The following is a 20,343-nucleotide window of genomic DNA, read 5'->3' as shown; positions in this document are numbered from 1 at the left end:
GGACAGAGGTGGCAGCAGAGAGCACTGTGACAGACTGGAAAGAATACACCACTTACCGCAGGGCATATGGCAGCTGATAAGTACTGGAAGACTAAAGATTTTTAAATAGGAGTAAATTACAAACCTATATATATTTATCTGAAACCAGTTGATTTGAAAGAAAAAGATTTTCACCAAAGTACCCCTTTAAGTATGACACGTTCTGCTAGATCTATAAAAAAAAAACATAACAATTTTTCAGTATCAGGAATTGTTCTGCTACCATCAGAATACCTGGGAGCATTTGAGCTATCGAGCATGTGTTTCAACGTATACTGGCCATATGAGGTGGATGTTCTGATGGCAAATAAAGAGAACAATGGACACCAGGAAATAAAGTACATAACATTACTTTCTAGACATAGGAGCATTTTTACTATGATTCTTGAGCGAGGGATGGTGGTTGTCATAGCCGTCTTTTTAATTCTCAGCCAAATGTCTAGAACACGGGGGGGTCAAAGTCAGGCCTTCCAGCTGTTGCAAAACTACAATTCCCATCATGCCTGGCTGATGACACCTGAGTAGCTTCACCCTAACCTCTTGACACATGGCTGAGAAATAAGAAAGAAATGTTATAAGTTTGGTAACTTCCATCAGCTCCAGGATATGTACTGTTTGCTTTTATGCCGGCTGCCCAATGGTGTCTGTAATGCTTAGCAGCAAATAAGGTTGACTCATTCCCTTTTATGAAATTCTTGGAACAGACAGATAGGAATCTGCATTCAATTGGACCAGGGCCAGTTCCAGGTTTTTGTGGTCCCTCGGGTGACAGAGCCTCAGCGGACCCCTCATCCATCACTTGAGACACCACTAACGCAAACAAACACATATTATTGACACAGACACTGACACACACTGACACTGACGGACACTGGCTACAGGGATGGATTGACTTTACTATAGGCCCTGAGCTGTTCACCAAGCCTGGGGCCCCCTACCCCACTGTAACTATATCTTTAGTATTCCTCCGCCATATGTAGACTGTAAAGGACCTGTAGTGACATCATAGTCACATGATTAGGTCCTTCAGTATGTTCTTTATTGTTAGTTAATTGTCTCCTGGCTACTGTTTTGGACTCTGTTCACACGGGGTAAGAGACCGGCCGTTCTCTGCCCGGATCATCCCGGCCAAGGGGATCTTTCCGGCCGCAGTGTTCTGATGCGGGCGCATCAGCGCGTGCCCACATCAGAATCTCCCACAGCACACAATAAAGCAAACGGCCGGAGCTGCTCGCTTCATTGTGTGAACTGACAGGGTTTCCTACGGCCACAATTCATTGATCCGGCCGGGATCCCATAGAAATGTAGGCAATGTTCCACACTGCATAAAGTATGGCCATTGTTGCCGATGGCAGCAACGGCTGTACTTTTACGTAGTGTGAACATAGCCTTGCTCTGATTAGCAAAATTGCGGTAAAAAAGCAATGATTTTTTTTGCAAATCATGGTAGAACTGTAGCCAGGAGACAAAAAGTAAACGTCTGTTTGGGTGACCATGGGCCCCTCAGGAGCTCAGGGCCCCGGGCTACCCCCCGAAACGGACCTGTTATAATCCGCTACTGACTGGCTGGCTGACTGACTGACACACAGACGCTGACTTACTGACACACACTGACATTGACTGACTGACTGAATGACACAGATGCTGACTGACTGAAACACACTGACTGACACTGACATGGGTCAACATATTTCTATCCCATTCGCTTGTATATTTCCACTACACTGTGGTCTAAATTTTTTTTTCACCAGATAAACCAGAAGATGCAAAGCCAAAGTAACATGCATATCAAACTATATATCACTGTAACATGTCACTAAAAATGAACCTTTATTGGATATATCTTAAATAATATTATAATAATAATATAATAATACTCAGTTATCTAAATCAATGATGAGCAAAAACACAAAAGAAATGAGGTAGAAATAGATCAAAATCTTATCCTGTACTGACTATATCAGGTCTTTACGAATTGTCCATAGGCGTTCATCATCTTAGGTGTTTGGCCTATGGCGGCCAGATCGGCCTTTGTTTTAACATGCTGTTTCACAAGGTTTTCTATTGATTGTTATTGGCTACACAGTCTTGCAAGTGGTTTCCCTGCAAAACTCGAATCCCATTAACAATCAATATAATATTTGCCGTTCCACCAGTTTTCAGCTGCATTGCGGACACATCTCGGCCATCCAGCTTCTACCCTTCCCTCATTGTAGAACCATGATACAATGATATAATTAAATATTTTGCGCTGGGACTCATGAACATCAAGAAATATTGGCGTCCAGGATTTTGTGCTGCTTTGCTAAGATTACAAGCTATCTTGCTGTTCCGGTGTTATCAGACCTGTAATGACACCTGACAGTTGTTATTGAGCAGGTCTAGGAACGGCCAATATCTTCCTTCGCCCGCACAACTTAATTTACAATATCTCCAGCCTTGACATATATGTGGCCAGTGTTGTAAATGAAGGCAGCATTGAATCTGTTTGCAACCATTACACTTTTTTTTCAATCATGGTCCTAAATGAAGACATTTGGCGGAAAGACAAATTCTGTTCACGTGCTCTTGTGAAATAATTTGTACACAAATTCCGAAGTTCTGAAAAAGAAATGAGGTATCGGATATGTACACACACAGTATTTTTGCTCAATATTTTGCAACCAAAACCAGGAGTGGATTGAAAACACAGAAACACACAATGTTGAAACTTAGCGGATGGATGCAATTTAACAGCAAATAACGGCTGTTATTTCAAATAAACCACTGTTGCAAAATACTGAGCAGAAATACTTAGCCTTAATATTTATTAGAAAATACATTAGGTAAAAAATTAATTGGTTCATTAAAATATTTGCAACATACTTTTTAATATTTTATGTATTACTTTTAATACTTTGTAATATATACTGTAGGTGGGTAGTAGAGATGAGTGAACTGAATCTTGAAAACTGAAATTCGTTACGAACTTTGTTAGAAGTTTGGTTCAGTGCCTAACCAAACTTTTTGCAAACTTTGTCACAAGTTAATTCATACGAATTTTTGTAAACATAGAAAACTAAAAGGAGGGTATGCTCACCTGTCTGTGCTCCCCTGGTGTCCTCTGGTGCTTCAGCCACCTCCAGCTAGGCCAATCACTGACTAAGAAGGGACAGTGCCATGGCCAGTGATTGGCTGAGCTGAGGAGGGTTCAAGGATCAAGGAGCGTGGACAAATAGGTAAGATGAGCGAACTTGCTGAATCGCACTAAATTAGCTAAACGTCTGCAATTGTTTAGCTTATTTTTTTTTGTGCAGCTTAAGGTTCAATTTGAACAAACCTGCAGTACTCTGGTTTCTTGTCTTCGTTAAAAAAAAAAGCACTTAAACCCCTACTACCATCGATGACCTGTAAAAAGTTTTGGTTTCAGGTTAGTTTGGCCTTATGCAGATCCAGCGTTTACTCTACGTTGCGTTTAAAGTTGGAGATATCTATATGTGCCAGGGACAGGAAAATGGAAGCTAAGCATTGGGAATTTTTTACTTATTTATTTTTTACTTTCCTTTTATTTTTAAGTCATAAAATAATTGACACAATTTTAGTTTATACTCCAAATTTTATTTAAATTGTCCATACAACACTATATGGGTTCAGCACTGTGATCTATAGCTCCATCATTTTCCATTCGTTATCGTACATTGTACAGACAGCACATGAATATAACACATTACAGTTCAGCACTATGACATGAGATAGCAGACTTATTATATAACTGAAATATAAAATACTTGATTAAATAAAATAGAAAATGCAATACCATTGACAAGATTCTACCTGTCTTTGATTTCTGTTACTCAAAAAAACATAAAAATGTACATTAGGACAGAAAGAGAAGAGCCACAGAAAAAAGTAGAAAGCCCCATGGTCTTATCGATGGCTGGTGCCACTACACACTATCTTCTATCACAGACTAAATCAGCTTGTTGGCTTCCCTCTGATATCCCTTGGTAAAGAGCAGAGAGGTGTGTTCCTTAGACCATGTTTTTCTACATTGCAGTACATGTGAAGGATGGTAGGTATGCAAACAATCACACTACCTAGAGAAGGGGATGAGTAAACTAGAGCTTAGCCTTGGGATGCCACCTATGTTGGCCAATATGAGTCTCAGATGTTGCCGCTATTGTCTTATGCCATTGCAGAGAAGAGAAAACTGAGCACCAATGCATGAGCACATTAGGCTGGGTTCACATTGCGTTTTTTGCAGTCCATTTAACATTTACACATTTTGGAAAAACTGTGTGCAATCCATTTGGATCCATTTTTCCATTGACTTCGATTATTTAAAAAAAAAAAAAGATCAAAACAGATGTTTTTATTTTTAGCGTTCTTAGAGTTAATGGAGTTTGCAAAAAACTGTCAGATGAGCAGTGACCAGAAAAGCGCAGGATGAGCTCCCTGTGTGCAGGACAAGTCATGACATGAAAGAAAGTTACCAAGAGCAAGAAAAAGAGAAAGCTTTGAGGAGAGAGTGTAGTGACTATAGTGGGTAAAGGACAGATTCCATATGATAGCAGACTGAGAAATTATGTCGTACAACAAGGGTCAAAACCATCATCCATTCCAAGTAAACTGAACTTATGAAACCTAAGAATTGTGCTTTGTTTTAGAACCAACCAGCTTGCGAACCAGCTTGAATAGGAGCTGAGTTTAACCCTTTTACGACCTGGGGTCATTGATGCGTCAATGTACAGGTCGTGTTTAGACATCAGCTTATGGGATCATAATGATCTCATAAGCTGATGTTCATATGTCTGCCCCCTCTCCGCTGTCCCCTGCCACTGTTACTATCTTGTAACAGTGGCAGGGGAGAGAAGGGATGGGGCAGAGCTCACAGGCGCGCGCCCTGCGTGCCCAGCCTTCCCTCCCGACCCCACCGACTTCCGTAGCCATGGCTACCATCGGGGCTCTGCGATCACTTTGCAGAGTCCCGATGGACACCAGGGGGAAAATTTTTCCCTCTGTAGAGGGAGAATTCTCTGTCTGGAGCCCTATAGGTGCTGCGGTCGTGCTCACCGCAGTATCCATAGGGTCAACTCTCAGCACCGGAGCGCGGCTCCAGTGCTGATAGTTGCAGCGGGTCCCTGGCTATCACTGGTAGTCGAGATCCGCCACGGATGACACAGGCGCAGCTCCTGCTCCTGTGTCATCCTGGATCGTTAATTAACGTCACTGCAGCATCGGGCATAGGCAACAGCAACGTTAATTAACAGTCTGGCGGCGGGAGGGGGTTAAAGAGGTATTGTGGCCATTAATATGTTTTTAAGTATCGCTGCCATTCCCTAGAACATAATAAAGATGCTATTCTAACTTCACCATGCTTCTCCGGGGTCCTCCTACAGGATATCTTCGGGTCCCGTGCTGAACACTCCAGTCGCCACTTCCGTGTCAGAGTCATCTTAGCAGTGACAGCCTGCTCACCAAATCACTAAGACGGGACAGTGCTGTGGCCAGTGATTGGCTGAGTGGGCTGCACTGCTAAGAACCAGTCTCACAAGTGGTGGTGGGAGAGTTAAGAGGGGGACCAAAGAATTCCGCAAAAGGTGGTAAGGTAAGCATAGGCTTATTCTTCTATATAAGTGCAGCAATATATAAAAAATAAATAAATAAAGAGCCAGAGTACCCCTCTAAGATAGAAGCAACCCACGTGCCTGTCTCCTGTTGTCTTCCCCTGTACTATTCTTCTGCGGGTAGTCACCACCAGGTCTCTTCCCTTGCCAAGGATTTGCCCCACCCAACTGGTCATGTTACATTATTATCTGCATAATCCATGACATACAGTAGAAAACATACATATATATACAGCAGCTACAGTTCATATTATTTTAATCACAGATCTATTAACAAGACAAAACGTTCCATTTAGATAACAAGAATTAAAAAAAAAATTAACATTATGACAAAAATTGCTGTCTGTGGCAGTGTACGTCTTATAGGCCACCCTGTCTGGCTGCCACTTGGCATTGCTTTTCTATAGTCTCCTTAACGGTAAGGTAACAGAGTCTGTATGATGCAGCATTTACTAGTTGCACCTCGGTAGAAACATTATGCCATACTAGCTCCTGAGGGCCTCGTTGTCAATGTAACATATACGAGAATTTGGTCTAGCTTTTCTTGGAAACATTTACAGTACAGTACGTTCCTCGGTTGTCTATAAATTGGTCAAACTCTTTATCCATGGTATAAAAGAAGACACTTTTGTATACACTCCAGGAGAGTCCTTCATCCCACATCCATAGCCCCAAGAAGTTACACCGTAGACCACCCAGTTGCCCCCAGCCCGTTCACACACCAATGGGCCACCACTGTCCCCTTGACAGCTGTCCACGTGCTTCTGTTCTTGAGGACTTCCGGCACAAAGCATCCTCCCGGTAAACCGATTCCTGTAGCGTTCTTCACACATACGCTTGGGTAGTAACGTCACTCCCGCTTGTTGTAAAGTCCTTGAATATGCCCGACCTAAAAGTGCATATAAAAAGGAAAATGCTTATGGTTGGATAAATATGTTTTAATATCTATTCTATTCCATACAGGTCTCTAGATCCAGCTAGGTCTGTTATTCCAGGGATTTGAGTCCCTGCAGGAGGTTGAAAGGGATAGTTAAGAAAAGCATTTGACAGAGCAGATCTGTCAGTGACCGATGCACTTGCATAACAGGCATGACTTCAACTAACACCATTGTGATTGACAGGTCTGCTTCTGAGGATATTTTGCGGTAGTCACTGTCAGTCTGGGAGCTATACAATGAGAATTATTTATTTATGTATTTTACTTAAAAGTCTTCGGCTAACAAAACGGAGAGCGTAAAGTCCATTGATGACTTGTCATCTAGGTCTAAGAATGTCATCCTGGCATTACTCATGTACACATCTTAAATGTTACCAATCGATCATTGTTTCAAGGTTGATGTGATAGTTTTCTATGTGCCAAGAAGGGATCAAACCGTATATATCTTAATTCCCATTCATTTCCCTGCCGCCGCCGCTGCTGCACGGTCTTATACAATAATCACGTTGCAGATTCTCTTGATGCATTTCGATTTCTAAGCAGCATAGAATTCAGTAAGAGAAAATACATTGGGGAAATGTATCATTTGCAGATTTTTTACACCTGTTTTTCTTGTTTATGTCAGTTTCAGTTAAAAAAATATATATAAAAATTGCCACCCGATGTATGAATTTGTGCTTTTTTTTCCCTGTTTCCCATGTACTATCATGGCTGCCGCGACGTCCCGTGATCCGGGCTGCCGCCACTGCAGCTATCAGTTTTTGGTGGACGCCGGAGGCCAGATGCAGAGGATCGATACCGCCATCTCTTCGCAAATACCCCTTATGTGTACCCGTTCAGTCTCCTGCTCCTTTGCCTGGTGTATGAGTCCCCACCTCCTAGGGCGCGCGTGGGTGCTCTGAATTTAAAGGGCCACTGCACCCTTAATTGGCCCCTGGCTGCAACCAAATCCTATATACAACCAGCATGCAACAGCCTTCCTTGTTGGAGCCTCTGCATGCTAACCCTTAGGGCCCTATTCCACCGGACGATTATCATTCAGATTATCGTTAAATCGTTCGAATCTGAACGATAATCGTTCGGTTGAAATGCAGTTAACGATTAACGACCGAACGAGAAATCGTTGATCGCTTTATAAGACCTGGACCTATTTTTATCGTTGCTCATTCGCAAATCGTTCGCATTGAATAAGACATCGTTCGGTCGTTCGCAATAGATACGAACGCAATAGCGAATAAATAGCGAAGAGAAACGATCGCAATTACGATCATAAGTAACGATTATCGTTCCATGGAAATGACCGAACGTTTTCAGGTCTTTCGCAATAGCGGTCGTTTGAGATCGTTAATCGTTAACGATTATGCAAACGATAATCGTCCGGTGGAATAGGGCCCTTAGTGTGTGGTCCCAGCTTTGCCCGTGATTCCTGCCTGTAGTTCCTGCTGTCTATGACTATTTGCCCTCCTGTGAAAACAGGCGCCCCCTTAGGGTCCTATTACATGGGCCGATTACACTCAGCCAATCACAGGTCGTGACCACTGTGGCCTGTGAATGGCTGAGCAGCTTGTCAGCTGACAGGACGCTCAGACACTGCAGCCTCTGGGACCCTGAAGCTACGGAGCACAGGAGAGAAGACTGGTTACGGGGAGAGGTAAGGTATCAGGTGTTTGGGCAATCTTTAGCCGTCAGCCGCGCATCGCTAGTACACGTAGCAATGCGCAGTTGGCGTCTGATTATTTAAGTTCCAAGCCTAAGCAAACGTTCAGCAGATGATCGTTTCATCAGCTGATCATTGTCTCTATTACACGGAGCAATTATTAGAAGAATCGATGTGATTTGATTATCACTCCGTGTAATAGGGCCCTTAGGCTCCGCACCCTGGTGCGCCTTTCGCCATCCCTAGCGTTGGTTCAGCGGATCCACGACTCCTGCCAATACAACCATCTATTGAAAGGGGTGGCGTTGCACAACCTAATTTTAGGATATAGAGTAGGAAAGCCGTAAAAACTAGATGACAGCATGACGATAGTACGATGCGTTACCTGTGTCACCCCATCCTGTGATATAACAATTTGATGCAGTTTTTTGAGGCCTTTCTCGTCGTAAGGGTAAACAGGCTGGTAAGACGTGGCTGCTGAATGGTACGCACTGCTCCGAAGATCCATGTAGTCTTATGAGAGCAATGTCATAATCACTTCCATCAGGTTTGTAATCTTTGTGTATGATGATCTGCTGTATTCCTATGTCTTCTTCATACTCCTCAGGGACAAGTGTGTGATAATCTCCAACTCTTATCACATAATTGCGAGTGTTGTTACCATACCTAGAAAATGACATAAGAAAGTATTAATAGATGTTGTACATTAAGGCACTGGCTATATTGCACCCTAACTGTGGGGGCTTATTTTAAGCAGAATGAGCTGTAGCTATTATATTGGTATAGTTTTGGTGATAGATAGATAGATAGATAGATAGATAGATGATCACAGATGATCAGGTACCAGTGAGTTGAAATGAAAGGACTTTCTTCCCAGTCTCAGGATGTGGATACAGGGGGGGGGGGGGCGTATTAAGAAATCTTGAAGGGTATTTTTGCAAATATTTTGTTTGCATCTGCCCCATCTGCACCACCTTCGCCAGTGGGGCGGAGAGGGGGCAGAGAGAGGGGTGCGGCAGCACGCAGAGGGGGTGCAGCCACTGTGTGCACTGCATTTATAATTTTTACGGCGGAAAAATGACACTGAAACCTAGGTTTCAAAATTTTCACACGGAGAGGCTCCATGCGATCGGGAGTTATGCAGAGTAAAATTTTGCACCAGGGCCGATCAGCCTTTAGCTATGCCCCTGAATTCCGCCTCTGCCACTGACTGGCTGAGCGGACTTGAAACGTCACGTCTCAAGCCCCTGCAGAGGCCAGGAAAAGGCCGGGCAGCCCGGACCGGGAGCGACACAATCCAGGACACATCAGTGGAACCGGGGAGGTAAGAGGACATCATTGCCCTCATCCAACTCCTCCCCGGCCATAGGCAAAAAGCCCCCTAGCCCAGAGTACCCCTTTAAGGGAAATTTATTTTGCTGTCTCATAGTAAGAGACCCATATCAACCAATCACAGCTCAGCTTTCAGCAATATTATTGACAGTGGAGCTCTGATTGGTTGCTATGGGCTACTAAGGACAGTAAGGGAAATTTAGTGTGCTGTCTTATAGCAAAAGACCCATAGCAACCAATCACAGCTCACCTTTCATTTCTCACATTGCTTTGTGAACATGAAAGCTGAACTGTGATTGGTTGTTATGGGCAACGAAGAGACTCTTTCCATTCGAAAGCCTAACTAATCAACCCCAAAATTTGCATTCACACTTGGTGTTTTTGTCGCATTTTTTCTATTTTTGCCACTGTTTGGGTGGCCATCCGCCCTCAGGAGCTCAGGGCCCCGGGCTACTGCCTGAAACGAACCTATTATAATCTGCTACTGCCTGTGTGTGTATGGCTGGATTCACACTACGTTTTTGAAATCCGTTTTTACTAAAAAATGGATGGAAAAATGTTTACGTTTGCATTTGTGAGCATCTGTTTTGATCTGTTTTTCCATTGACTTTCATTATTAAAAAAAAAAAAGATCAAAACGGATCCGTTTTTTTTTTTATGTACACAAAAACATAGTCGACCTAATTTTTGTCCATTTTGATCCGGTTTTTTGTTTTGTTTTGTTTTTTTATGATGGAAGTCAATGGAAAAACGGATCAAAACGGATGCACACAAATGCAGTTTTTTAATTTGTTTTTTGAAAAAAACTGATTGAAAAAAAAAAGACGGATTGCAAAATCGTAGTGTGAATCCAGCCTACTAGAGGCAAACAGCGCTGGTCTTGGCCTCTAAAATAAGAATAAGAAATATCAGATAAGAAATATCTGGGCACCATGGGAGAGAGCTAAAATCATCTTGTCAACATTCTGAATGGTAATCTATCGAAACCACACAGTTTTTGAAACTACAAGTAGACTTTAAAGATAATATGTTTGTAATTAAATTCATCTGATTAGACTGTCATCGCAACCTACTTACCCTATAAATAAACTGATAATCGTGATGAGTCTGTAACCAGAGACATAGCCTTCTAAGTAAGCCTTAAGGTGGCAAGTTTGGATACTGTTAGTAATATATCCACTGACATTATTTTCAAGGAAATGACCTAAGCTATGGAATGCTAACTACTTCCTATCACTAAAGAACTTCTCACTATCAAGTATTGCTGTCCTGCCAGGGTTTCATACCAGTGTGGGTGGTTTACATATGGCAAGAAGGAGGATTTGGCAGAAGTTTCAATTTTACTTGCCAAGAAATAAATATAACTTGAATGAACTGCTAGATATCTACTGTAATTTTATAAAATCCCACACGATTTCTACTAAAATTCATATCAATTGGACATCAACCTGAAATATAATTTCCCCAAAGGAATTCAATTTACAACAGAGAGCTGCTGTGCAAGTTTTCCCACCTATAAAGGATGGAGAGGTTTGTCATTTATGTAAATTTTTAGCATAGATATACTTCAACTGTAGGAGACAGAATCTTTAATAAAAATTCCAGAAATTTTATGAATTTAAAAAAAATAATTTGCATTTTATTTTATCAAATAGGTCAAATTCGATCACCTACCAACCAGCAAGAATTCTGATTCTCACAAAATCTGTTATTTTTTTTCTTTAAGAAGCTCCTCCTACTCTGCACCCATTAACTGTATTAATTGCACCTGTCTGAACTCATTACCGGCATAAAAAAACACCTGTCCACACACTTTTTCAACAAAAGCTCTAACCTCTTCACCATGGCCAAGACCAAAGAGCTGTCTAGGGACACCAGGAACAAAACTGTAGACCTGCACAAGGCTGGAATAGGATACAGGACGTTAGGCAAGAAGCTTGGTGAGAAGGTAACCACTATTGGCACAATTAAAGAAAAGAAAAGGAACACAAGATGACTGTCAATTTTCCTCTGTCTGAGGCTCCATGCAAGATCTTGCTTCATGGGTTAAGGATGATTCCGAAAAAGGTCAGGAATCAGCCAGGAACTGCACAGGACTATCTGATCAACTAACTGAAGAGAGCTAGGACCGCAGTATCAAAGATTACATTGATAACACACTATGCCGTGTTACATGAGAGGGAGACATTGGGAAAGGTCATGTGGTGAAGCATGGAGGTGGAAACATCATACTTTGGGGGTGTTTTTCAGTAAAAGGGACAAGACGTTTGCACTGTATTAAAGGGAGGATGGATGGGGACATATATGGTCTTTCCCTGAGTAAGAGAGTAAGATGGGTCCTAGCTTGGTCTTCCAGCATAACAATGGCCTACAACACACAGCCAGGATTTCTCCTAATCATCACTTGTAATGATTAGGAGAAATCCTGCCTGGGGCATTCCTGATGATGAAGAGGGCGGGGAGGAGGGACAAAGAGGCAGTGCAGGCCTAGAGCACAGACACTGTAGGCCACGCCAGTTTGACACAGGCCTGCAAGTTTAAAAGTTGTTCTTTAGGACAATAACTGCATCACCTGCCGAACGAACCCCAGGACAGGTCTTGGTTTAAAAGCAGCTATCCGACGGTACAAGGGGTTTGGGGGGGTCAGATTGTGGGTACAGAGTCGCTTTAAAAACGTACAAAACCTGTTTATTTAAATGTCCATATGTCTTACCAATTACTAAGGCAAACATCACTTGGCCTTTTAGCTGTGGCTTCTTTGGGGTTTTACTAAGATTTTACACCAGTTTTTCATTCCGAGACTTCTCTTCAGCCTCATTCTCTTCCCACTTTTTTTTTTTTTTTTTTTTTTGGCACCGTACAGCGTTCCAGAATTGGAATGTGATGTCATCATTTTGTAAAACTGTGTTCCAGGAATGAAGGGGCGAGAGAGGCCAGATGCTATCTTTTACTAAGAATTGCTATATCCTATCGTCATAATATAACAAGTTGGAACTTTTTTATTTTTTATTTTGCTGAATTCTAACCATGAAATGACCAGGGCTAATAAAACAAACCTTAAGTTACGGAGTAACCTATGATTTACAAACAACATTTATTTCCTGCACAAAAATATGTTGAAGCTCAGGATGTCTTGGCATCACTGTGCAATATATAACTAAATAAAATCAATCAGTCTAAACCTGGCATTGATTTGGAGGGCAGCATGGACAAAAAAAAAACACACCGGAATAATTATTCTCAGAGAGCTGCTGCCCATGAAAAATGACTGCTGTCACCAGGTAATAGCAACCGGTCCTGAAAATATTAATTTCATATAATCACCGCCTGGCTAGTAGCCAGGATTAAGTCATGGCAAATAGCAAAATGGGAAATGTTAGTCCAATGTGCAGAAATAATTAAGCTTCTATGTGCCCAAGGGATACGGCCTTGTGTCCTCACTGAGTGTAAAAACAGTCAGTCAGGTTTTCTAACCATGGCTCAAATTTTAGCTGCTCAATATTTCTTTTTTTCTTTTTTTTTTCTGGAAAACCACATTTTTACAACCTTCCATACAGCTTATAGGATGAACATTTTAAATACCTAATAAGCAATTCTGAGTTGATAGATGGGTGACTCCCACTCTGGGTTCTTACCTATTAGCCAGAGTAGAAAGTAAGTACACTATGGGGGAAAGTTATCAACAGGAAAAGTTGTATTTTTGGCATAAAATGGCCAGATGCGAATAAATTTATTTGCAAATGGCCAGTTTTACGCCACCTTCGCCAAGGGGGTGGGGAGGGGGTGTGGAGGGGGCAGAACAGGGGGTGCGGACTCTGGGTCCACTTCATTTATCATTTTTCTTGCTGAAAATGATAAGGAAACCTACACCAGCTCTGAGCTGGCGTAGGTTTCCTGGCGCACAAACTGGTGTGCGCTGGATTTATGTAGAGGCAGTGCGCCTCTACATAAATCTCCGTACTGTCGGAACTGCTGGGACATTTTATGTCCCCCTATGTGTACATGTCAACCCATTAATTAAGAACTGTGTAATACACAAATACACCTTAAAGGGGAACTATCAGCAGCTTAGATGAATCTAACCTTCCTAGGACCCCTTATAGCGCCCAGGATGATGAGAAGGAAGGCATGTCTCTTATCTTCCTCCTCGGTGCTGGTCCCACACTGTTAGCGAGGGTAAATTTAGCTCCAGAGCACCCTTAGGAGCACTGTCGTGTCTTCCGACCCGCCCCCTCCATTAATTATCATTAAAAGGGGGTGGCTGGATGACGCACCAGTGCTCCTAATGGTGCTCCAGAGTGCAGGGGTACTTGGACATTTTATTGAAGCCTTAAAATTAATCTTCTAATGTGGATGCTTTTGGACTTTGCTTTTGGATGATACCTCGGTCAGCTTTTGAAAATGCTGGCTTTCCAGGGTGCATCCTCCGCTCTTTCTACCACTGGAACCAACTCTTATTACGGTGACCTTCTCTATTGGTTATTCTGAGACCCTCTGCCCATCATTAGAGATGATCGAACAGCGCTGATGTTCAGGTTCGTCAGGTTTGTCAGGTTGTAGGCTGTATCAGGCGGTACTTGGGCTGTCTTCACCTTTCCCATGGAACAGGAAGGCAGCGGGAGTCAAATGCCGATGGTTCAAGTTCGAACAAACCTGAACATCAGCGCTCCTCGATCATCTCTACCCATCATAACACACATTTGGGATTTGGGATTTGTCCCAAAGGTTGTAAAAAACAAACAAACGAAGAGCCCTACTGTTCTGGATGTCAAAACCCAACACCATAATGAGGTGGAGAACGGGGGTATTTTTTTGACCCCTTGGTATAATATTTAAAAATATTGATTCCCCAAATTAAGTTTGGAATCAGACCACACTTTTACACCAGGTGGAAAAAAACCTTTGGTAGAAAAAGAGTGGAACAATAATACGTTCCGTTTAGAAAAAAATCCTAACAAACTTTTTGGCTTTTCTCCTTTTGTCCTACTGTTCACCTTGAAGTCGAAAAAATGCTTACAAAGATTCCCCGTATTGTAAAAGAGAAAGGATACAATTAAAGCTAAAGCAATTGAAAATGGAGCCTGTAATTGCAGAATGTCTTACTGTTTTAACTGGTAGCTAGCAGAATGTCTGCACCACTAGCAGATGTGGCCTTGCTCCCGTAACGTTTGTGACAAAAGTTTGGAATTTGTTCAAAGACGCAATGGCGATCTTCATTTTGTTTACAAACAGTTCTCTTAGAACAAAACAAAATTCTATTAGACTGTAGTGTAAGTACTGGAATGTAAATGGCCCGATTATACCAAGCGAGTGCCGTCGCAATGTAAGACGACTCCTTCGGATAGAGAGTTTTATTTTCCTCCAAAAACGGCACATCTGTTTCATATTCACCTTATAACATGTCGTCCAAGTATCTTTTACAAGAATGTTAAAAGAATTTCCTGCGTTTCTAGTGGCTGATGGAATTTGATGCCAGTACCTGTGTTCCTAAGCTAGACATGGCGGTGACCTATACGTGAAATGTAGCTATATAATGAAACAATAACAAGCCGACCGTAACTCTAATTTATCATAGGGTAATTAACATTATTGCTTCTAGGGGACAGTATCTCCAAAATCTCTGTACACTGCGGATGAAAACAGACATAGCAGTTTCCAGGACTGCAATGAAATATTTCCATTACTTACTATTGGAAGCTGATGTGATGCAGTTACTAACCACCTTACTGGGCATTTTCACCCATAGAGTCTGTCCCACAGGTAGAATGTTGGCATTAACATTGCTGGGGGTCAACTTGGTCGGCGGATGCACTTCCAATGAGCGCCTGCAATTTAAGGGGGCCCTCTGATTGACAGAGCTAGGAGCCATTGGCTCTCTGCACTGCCAATCATTCAGTGTTTTGCTTGTGATCATGAAAGGCCACGCTCATTCCCCAAGCTCCTGAGCACAAGATACATCCCTCATACACTGCAGAGTGGTGACCAGGAGAAGATGACAGGTGACTGAACCCCTGTGAGTCACTGGATGTAACTGCACTGTATTCACTTTTAAGGTGCACACCATAGTCTGTGTACCATTGGTATTTACCTCTATATAGGTCAGTGTATAAGGAAAATAATGGTCTATTTTATAGTGGATTTTATTTAGTAATGGTGATATTAGCCACTATGTGGTGGTAATGGTCGTGATCACGGTTTGGCAATAATATTTGTTTCTTATATACTTGTATTATTGGTAATTCTGGTCTTGGTTTACAGTAACAGTGTGATGGTATGGTGATATGTATGGTGATAATATGTTAACATTTAGTTATATAGTCAGTGCCGTTCAGGGGCCAGGTCCACTCATTGAACTATGTATTAGGGTCTTCCACAAAGCATCCAGTGAACAATACACCTATGACCTTCCAACTACGACAGTTGCAGACCTTAAGTGCATGCTGGGAGTTGTAGCTGCAGAGATTTTTATATAGAATCTCTGGAGATTTTTGTATAGAAGTAACTTACAAATGTATATAACTTTCTGAAACCAGTTATTTTGAAAGAAAAAGATTTTCACCGAAGTACCCCTTTAAATATTTTGGCCATAATGTGTTTTAAACCTAGCCTATACATTCTAACACCAGGGGGCGCTGTTTGCATTATTTCTTAAGTCATTGTTATTCTGGCCGAAATCTTGACTCTTTCTTCATTATTAAAAAGAATCGAGACCCAGGAAGTCCCGGCCCAATGCACGCAACTAAGCAAAGCAGTCATTTGATTGACAGCCCTGCCCAGCGCACATCTGTCTCCCGGCCTGTGAACTGCAGGTGCCGGAGCAGAAGCAAGTTTACAGACCAGAAGAAACAGGTCGGGGTGTGTGTGTGGGGGGAGATTTGTTCCGGCTGAAGGCGGGACTTACTGGCAGGTGGTGAGGCATGTCGGTGGGGTTTACCGGTAGGTGGGGAGGTGTATTGACAGGGACGGGGCGTACTTGCAATGGCAAGGCATACTTGCAGGGGCCAAAGCTTAGCGGCAGCAGAGAGGGGTTAATATTATTGAATCCCACATTCTATTGTCGTCCTCCCTGCACTGAAAAAGCATCTACACACAGAGGGGACAGTAATAAAGGATAAGATGCCGCTCATTGGCCTTTGGTATGTGTAAGGGCGAGTGAGCGATGTAGCCCAGTAGCAGATTATAATAGGTCAGTTTCGGGCAGTAGCCCAGGGCCCTGAGCTCCTGGGGGGCCCATGGCCGCCAAAATAGACTTATACTTTCAGTGGTGTATTATCTCCATGCTACAATTTGCATATTTGCATATGATTTGATATGATTTGCATAAAAATTGCTGCTTTTTACAATTTTGCATAAATCAGGGCAAAACTGCAATCAGGACACAATGCAGTAACATTAGAGAGCATACTGAAGGACCTTATCATGTGACAATGATGTCACCACAGGTCCTTTACAGGCTGCATTATGGAAGAAAAAGACAAAAGCTACTGCTGCCATAGTTACAGTGGGTTGAGGGGGCCAAGTTTGGTGAAAAGCAGCCCGGGGCCCATGGTAAAGTTAATCCGCCCCTGACTGCCACCACCAGAGCTGCGGAATGCGGCGCAAAGAGGTAGCTCCAACTGTATGTGAACTTTTTTGTTTGTTTTTGTTTAAAAATAGTAAATGATAAATTTTTAATATTTTCTGTATTGGATTTTTATACTTCTGTTGTAGAATACTTATTTTTACACGAAACGGGTTAATCTGGCTTGATACATACGGGCCATTATGTTATTCGTAGTGCCGGGCCTAACACGACAGGGCCGCTGGTGTTTGAGTCCACTAGTTCTAAGCTACATCTCTGCCAGCAAGAGTTTGATGCAAATGTAACCTGGCATATTCTGTTGATGCAATGTATCAATCATAAATCCTTGGTCGAGTGGTTTTCTTCTCGGTGATAGCTGCCATCTAGTACATGTAGCTTGATAGCACTACTAATATTTCCAGTGATTGGTAGCCTAACTTGGAACATATGTATGCTTATGGGACTTAGAGATTGATGATCACATTACTTTCCTCACACTCTCAAAGAGTAGTTCAGTGTCCCAAATTAATCTTTTAGTAGCTGATCACAGCTCTTTTATCTCCCTGTTCTTTGTAATAGAAAAAGAAGAAGAATCGCTGGAAATAATACTGAGGAGTATAAAGCAGCAATATTTTTTTGCATGTCTGCATGTGTCTCCTAAAAATCCCTTTAAATCTCTACTTCCTCGTGTGTGGCTTAGGCCTTACGATGGCTTTGGGAACGGTAATGTTCTCTTCTGGCTGCTCCCAACAAGCCCAGTAAAATAATAAGGATAGGAAATGGTGATACATGGGACTTACTTTTATGACACATAATTCAACCTCTTCAAATGTAGGTTATCATAGTATAACTGCAATAGTTGAAGAAAGCTGTATAATAAGCCATACTAAAGTACAGTATTCCATGTGAATGCAATGGAATGGATAAGTTTCTGATTGATAGTTTGAATTTCCTTTAGAAATGTAAAAAATAAAAAAATCTTTAATCACATTTATTAAATAAGAGCTGTATACTAGTGTTTGTTAAAAGGGTACTCCAGCGGAAATTTTTCTTTTCTTTCAAATCAACTGATTTCCAAAAAATATAGAGATTTGTAATTTACTTCTATTTAAAAATTTCAAGTCTTCCCATACTTATCAGCTGCTGTATATCCTGGAGGAAATGTTGTTTTCTTTTCATTCAGACACAATGCTCTCTGCTGCCACCTCTGTCTATGTCAGGAACTGTCCAGAGCAGGAGAGGTTTTCTATGGGGACTTGCTACTGTTCTGGACAGTTCCTGACATGGACAGAGGAGACAGCAGAGAGCACTCACCGCAGGCACATTAAGAGGGACGTTCATACTGCTGATCAAATTCCTTGCTGCCCCTGCTGGCTGTAAGATTTTAAAAATGTCCGTCCTTTTCTTTTAATGTTTAAAGGACAACTTTGGCGCTGATTAAAAAAAAAAACTGAACTGAAGCTCTAGTTTGTGTGTTCATTTTTTCTTCACTTCCTGGTTTTGGCCTTCCCATGATGCACTTTGTCTCCTGTGATGGCTAAATGACTCTGTAGAACTGTTAGATGGCTTACAGCTTGCTCAGCCAATTAGAGCTGAGCAACCTGAGTCATCTGACAAAGGGAGGCTGACCTAACAGGGCTTAGACCCGCCTCCCTCTTGATGATGTCATTGTCACAAAATGGCTGCCTCAGAGCAGCCTGGGGTCAACAGTCATTAGGTAAGAATGAGTTTACTTCACTTCCTGGTGGGGGGTTGAAGGGGGAAAAGATAGGGAAGGGGGGCAGATAGGTGATTGAAGCTTATTACAAAGTTATATAACATTGTAATGTATTTCAATTACTGGGAAAAAGCTTTTCGCTTTAGTTGTCCTTTAAAGTAAATCATGTTGTTTTTTTACCCTAATGAATCTAATCACTTCCTAGTTTTCTCTCTGAAGTGTGACTCTGCTGTTGATATGCAACAAAGCACACATATCCCCCCCCCTTGTTTGTAGGCTCAATGGAGACCAACTTCCAGTAATTCCTGGAGATTTCATGAGAGCTTAGCTGTAGTAACCCAGCTTAGCCTTTAAACAATGTATGGCACTATACAGTGGGGAAAAAAAAGTATTTAGTCTGTCACCAATAGTGCAAGTTCTCCCACTTAAAAAGATGAGAGGCGTCTGTAATTTAAATCATAGGTAGGCCTTAACTATAGGAGACAAAATCAGAAAACAAATCTAGAAAATCACATTGTCTGATTTTGTAAGAATTTATTTGCAAATTATGGTGGAAAATAAGTATTTGGTCACCTACAAACAATCAAGATTTCTGGCTCTCACAGACCTGTAACTTAAGAGTCTCATCTTTCCTCCACTCATTACCTGTAGTAATGGCACCTGTTTAAACTTGTTATCAGTATAAAAAGACACCTGTGCACACCCTCAAACAGTCAGACTCCAAATTCCACTATGGTGAAGACCAAAGAGCTGTCAAAGGACACCAGAAACAAAATTGTAGCCCTGCACCAGGCTGGGAAGACTGAATCTGCAATAGGCAACCAGCTTGGAATAAAAAAATTAACTGTGGGAGCAATAATTAGAAAATGGAAGACATACAAGACCACTGATAATCCCCCTCGATCTGGGGCTCCACGCAAAATCTAACCCCGTGGGGTCAAAATGATCACAAGAACGGTGAGAAAAAATCCCAGAACCACGCGGGGGGACCTAGTGAATGAACTGCAGAGAGCTGGGACCAATGTAACAAAGCCTACCATCAGTAAGACACTACACCGCCAGGGACTCAGATCCTGCAGTGCCAGACGTGTCCCACTGCTTAAGCCAGTACATGTCTGGGCCCGTCTGAAGTTTGCTAGAGAGCATTTGGAGGATCCAGAAGAGTATTGGGAGAATGTCCTATAGTCTGATGAAACCAAAGTGGAACTGTTTGGTAGAAACACAACTTGTTGTGTTTGGAGGAAAAAGAATACTGAGTTGCATCCATCAAACACCATACCTACTGTAAAGCATGGGGGTGGAAACATCAGGCTTTGGGGCTGTTTCTCTGCAAAGGGGCCAGGACGACTGATCCGGGTACATGAAAGAATGAATGGGGCCATGTATTGTGAGATTTTAAGTGCAAACCTCCTTCCATCAGCAAGGGCATTGAAGATGAAACGTGGCTGGGTCTTTCAACATGACAATGATCCAAAGCACACCGCCACCGCGTGG

General features: G+C 42.1%; 1 protein-coding gene across 1 annotated transcript in view; it reads right to left on the bottom strand.

Annotated features, from left to right (window-relative positions):
- Positions 1–3,614: 3,614 nt before the first annotated feature.
- The window catches only part of PRSS12 (serine protease 12), a 110,452-nt gene continuing 93,723 nt past the window's right edge, over positions 3,615–20,343 (bottom strand). The window contains exons 13-14 of the mRNA XM_069978452.1: positions 8,625–8,905; positions 3,615–6,534 (exon numbers count right to left, since the gene is read on the bottom strand). Of these exons, the coding sequence (XP_069834553.1) occupies positions 6,227–6,534; positions 8,625–8,905 (589 nt within the window). The 3' untranslated portion in view covers positions 3,615–6,226. The remainder of the gene's footprint in view (positions 6,535–8,624; positions 8,906–20,343) is intronic.

Source organism: Dendropsophus ebraccatus, chromosome 7, assembly GCF_027789765.1.
Source record: "Dendropsophus ebraccatus isolate aDenEbr1 chromosome 7, aDenEbr1.pat, whole genome shotgun sequence".
Classification (NCBI taxonomy): domain Eukaryota; kingdom Metazoa; phylum Chordata; class Amphibia; order Anura; family Hylidae; genus Dendropsophus; species Dendropsophus ebraccatus.
Note: the sequence above shows the minus strand (reverse complement) of the source record. Positions and strands in the feature narration are given on the sequence as shown.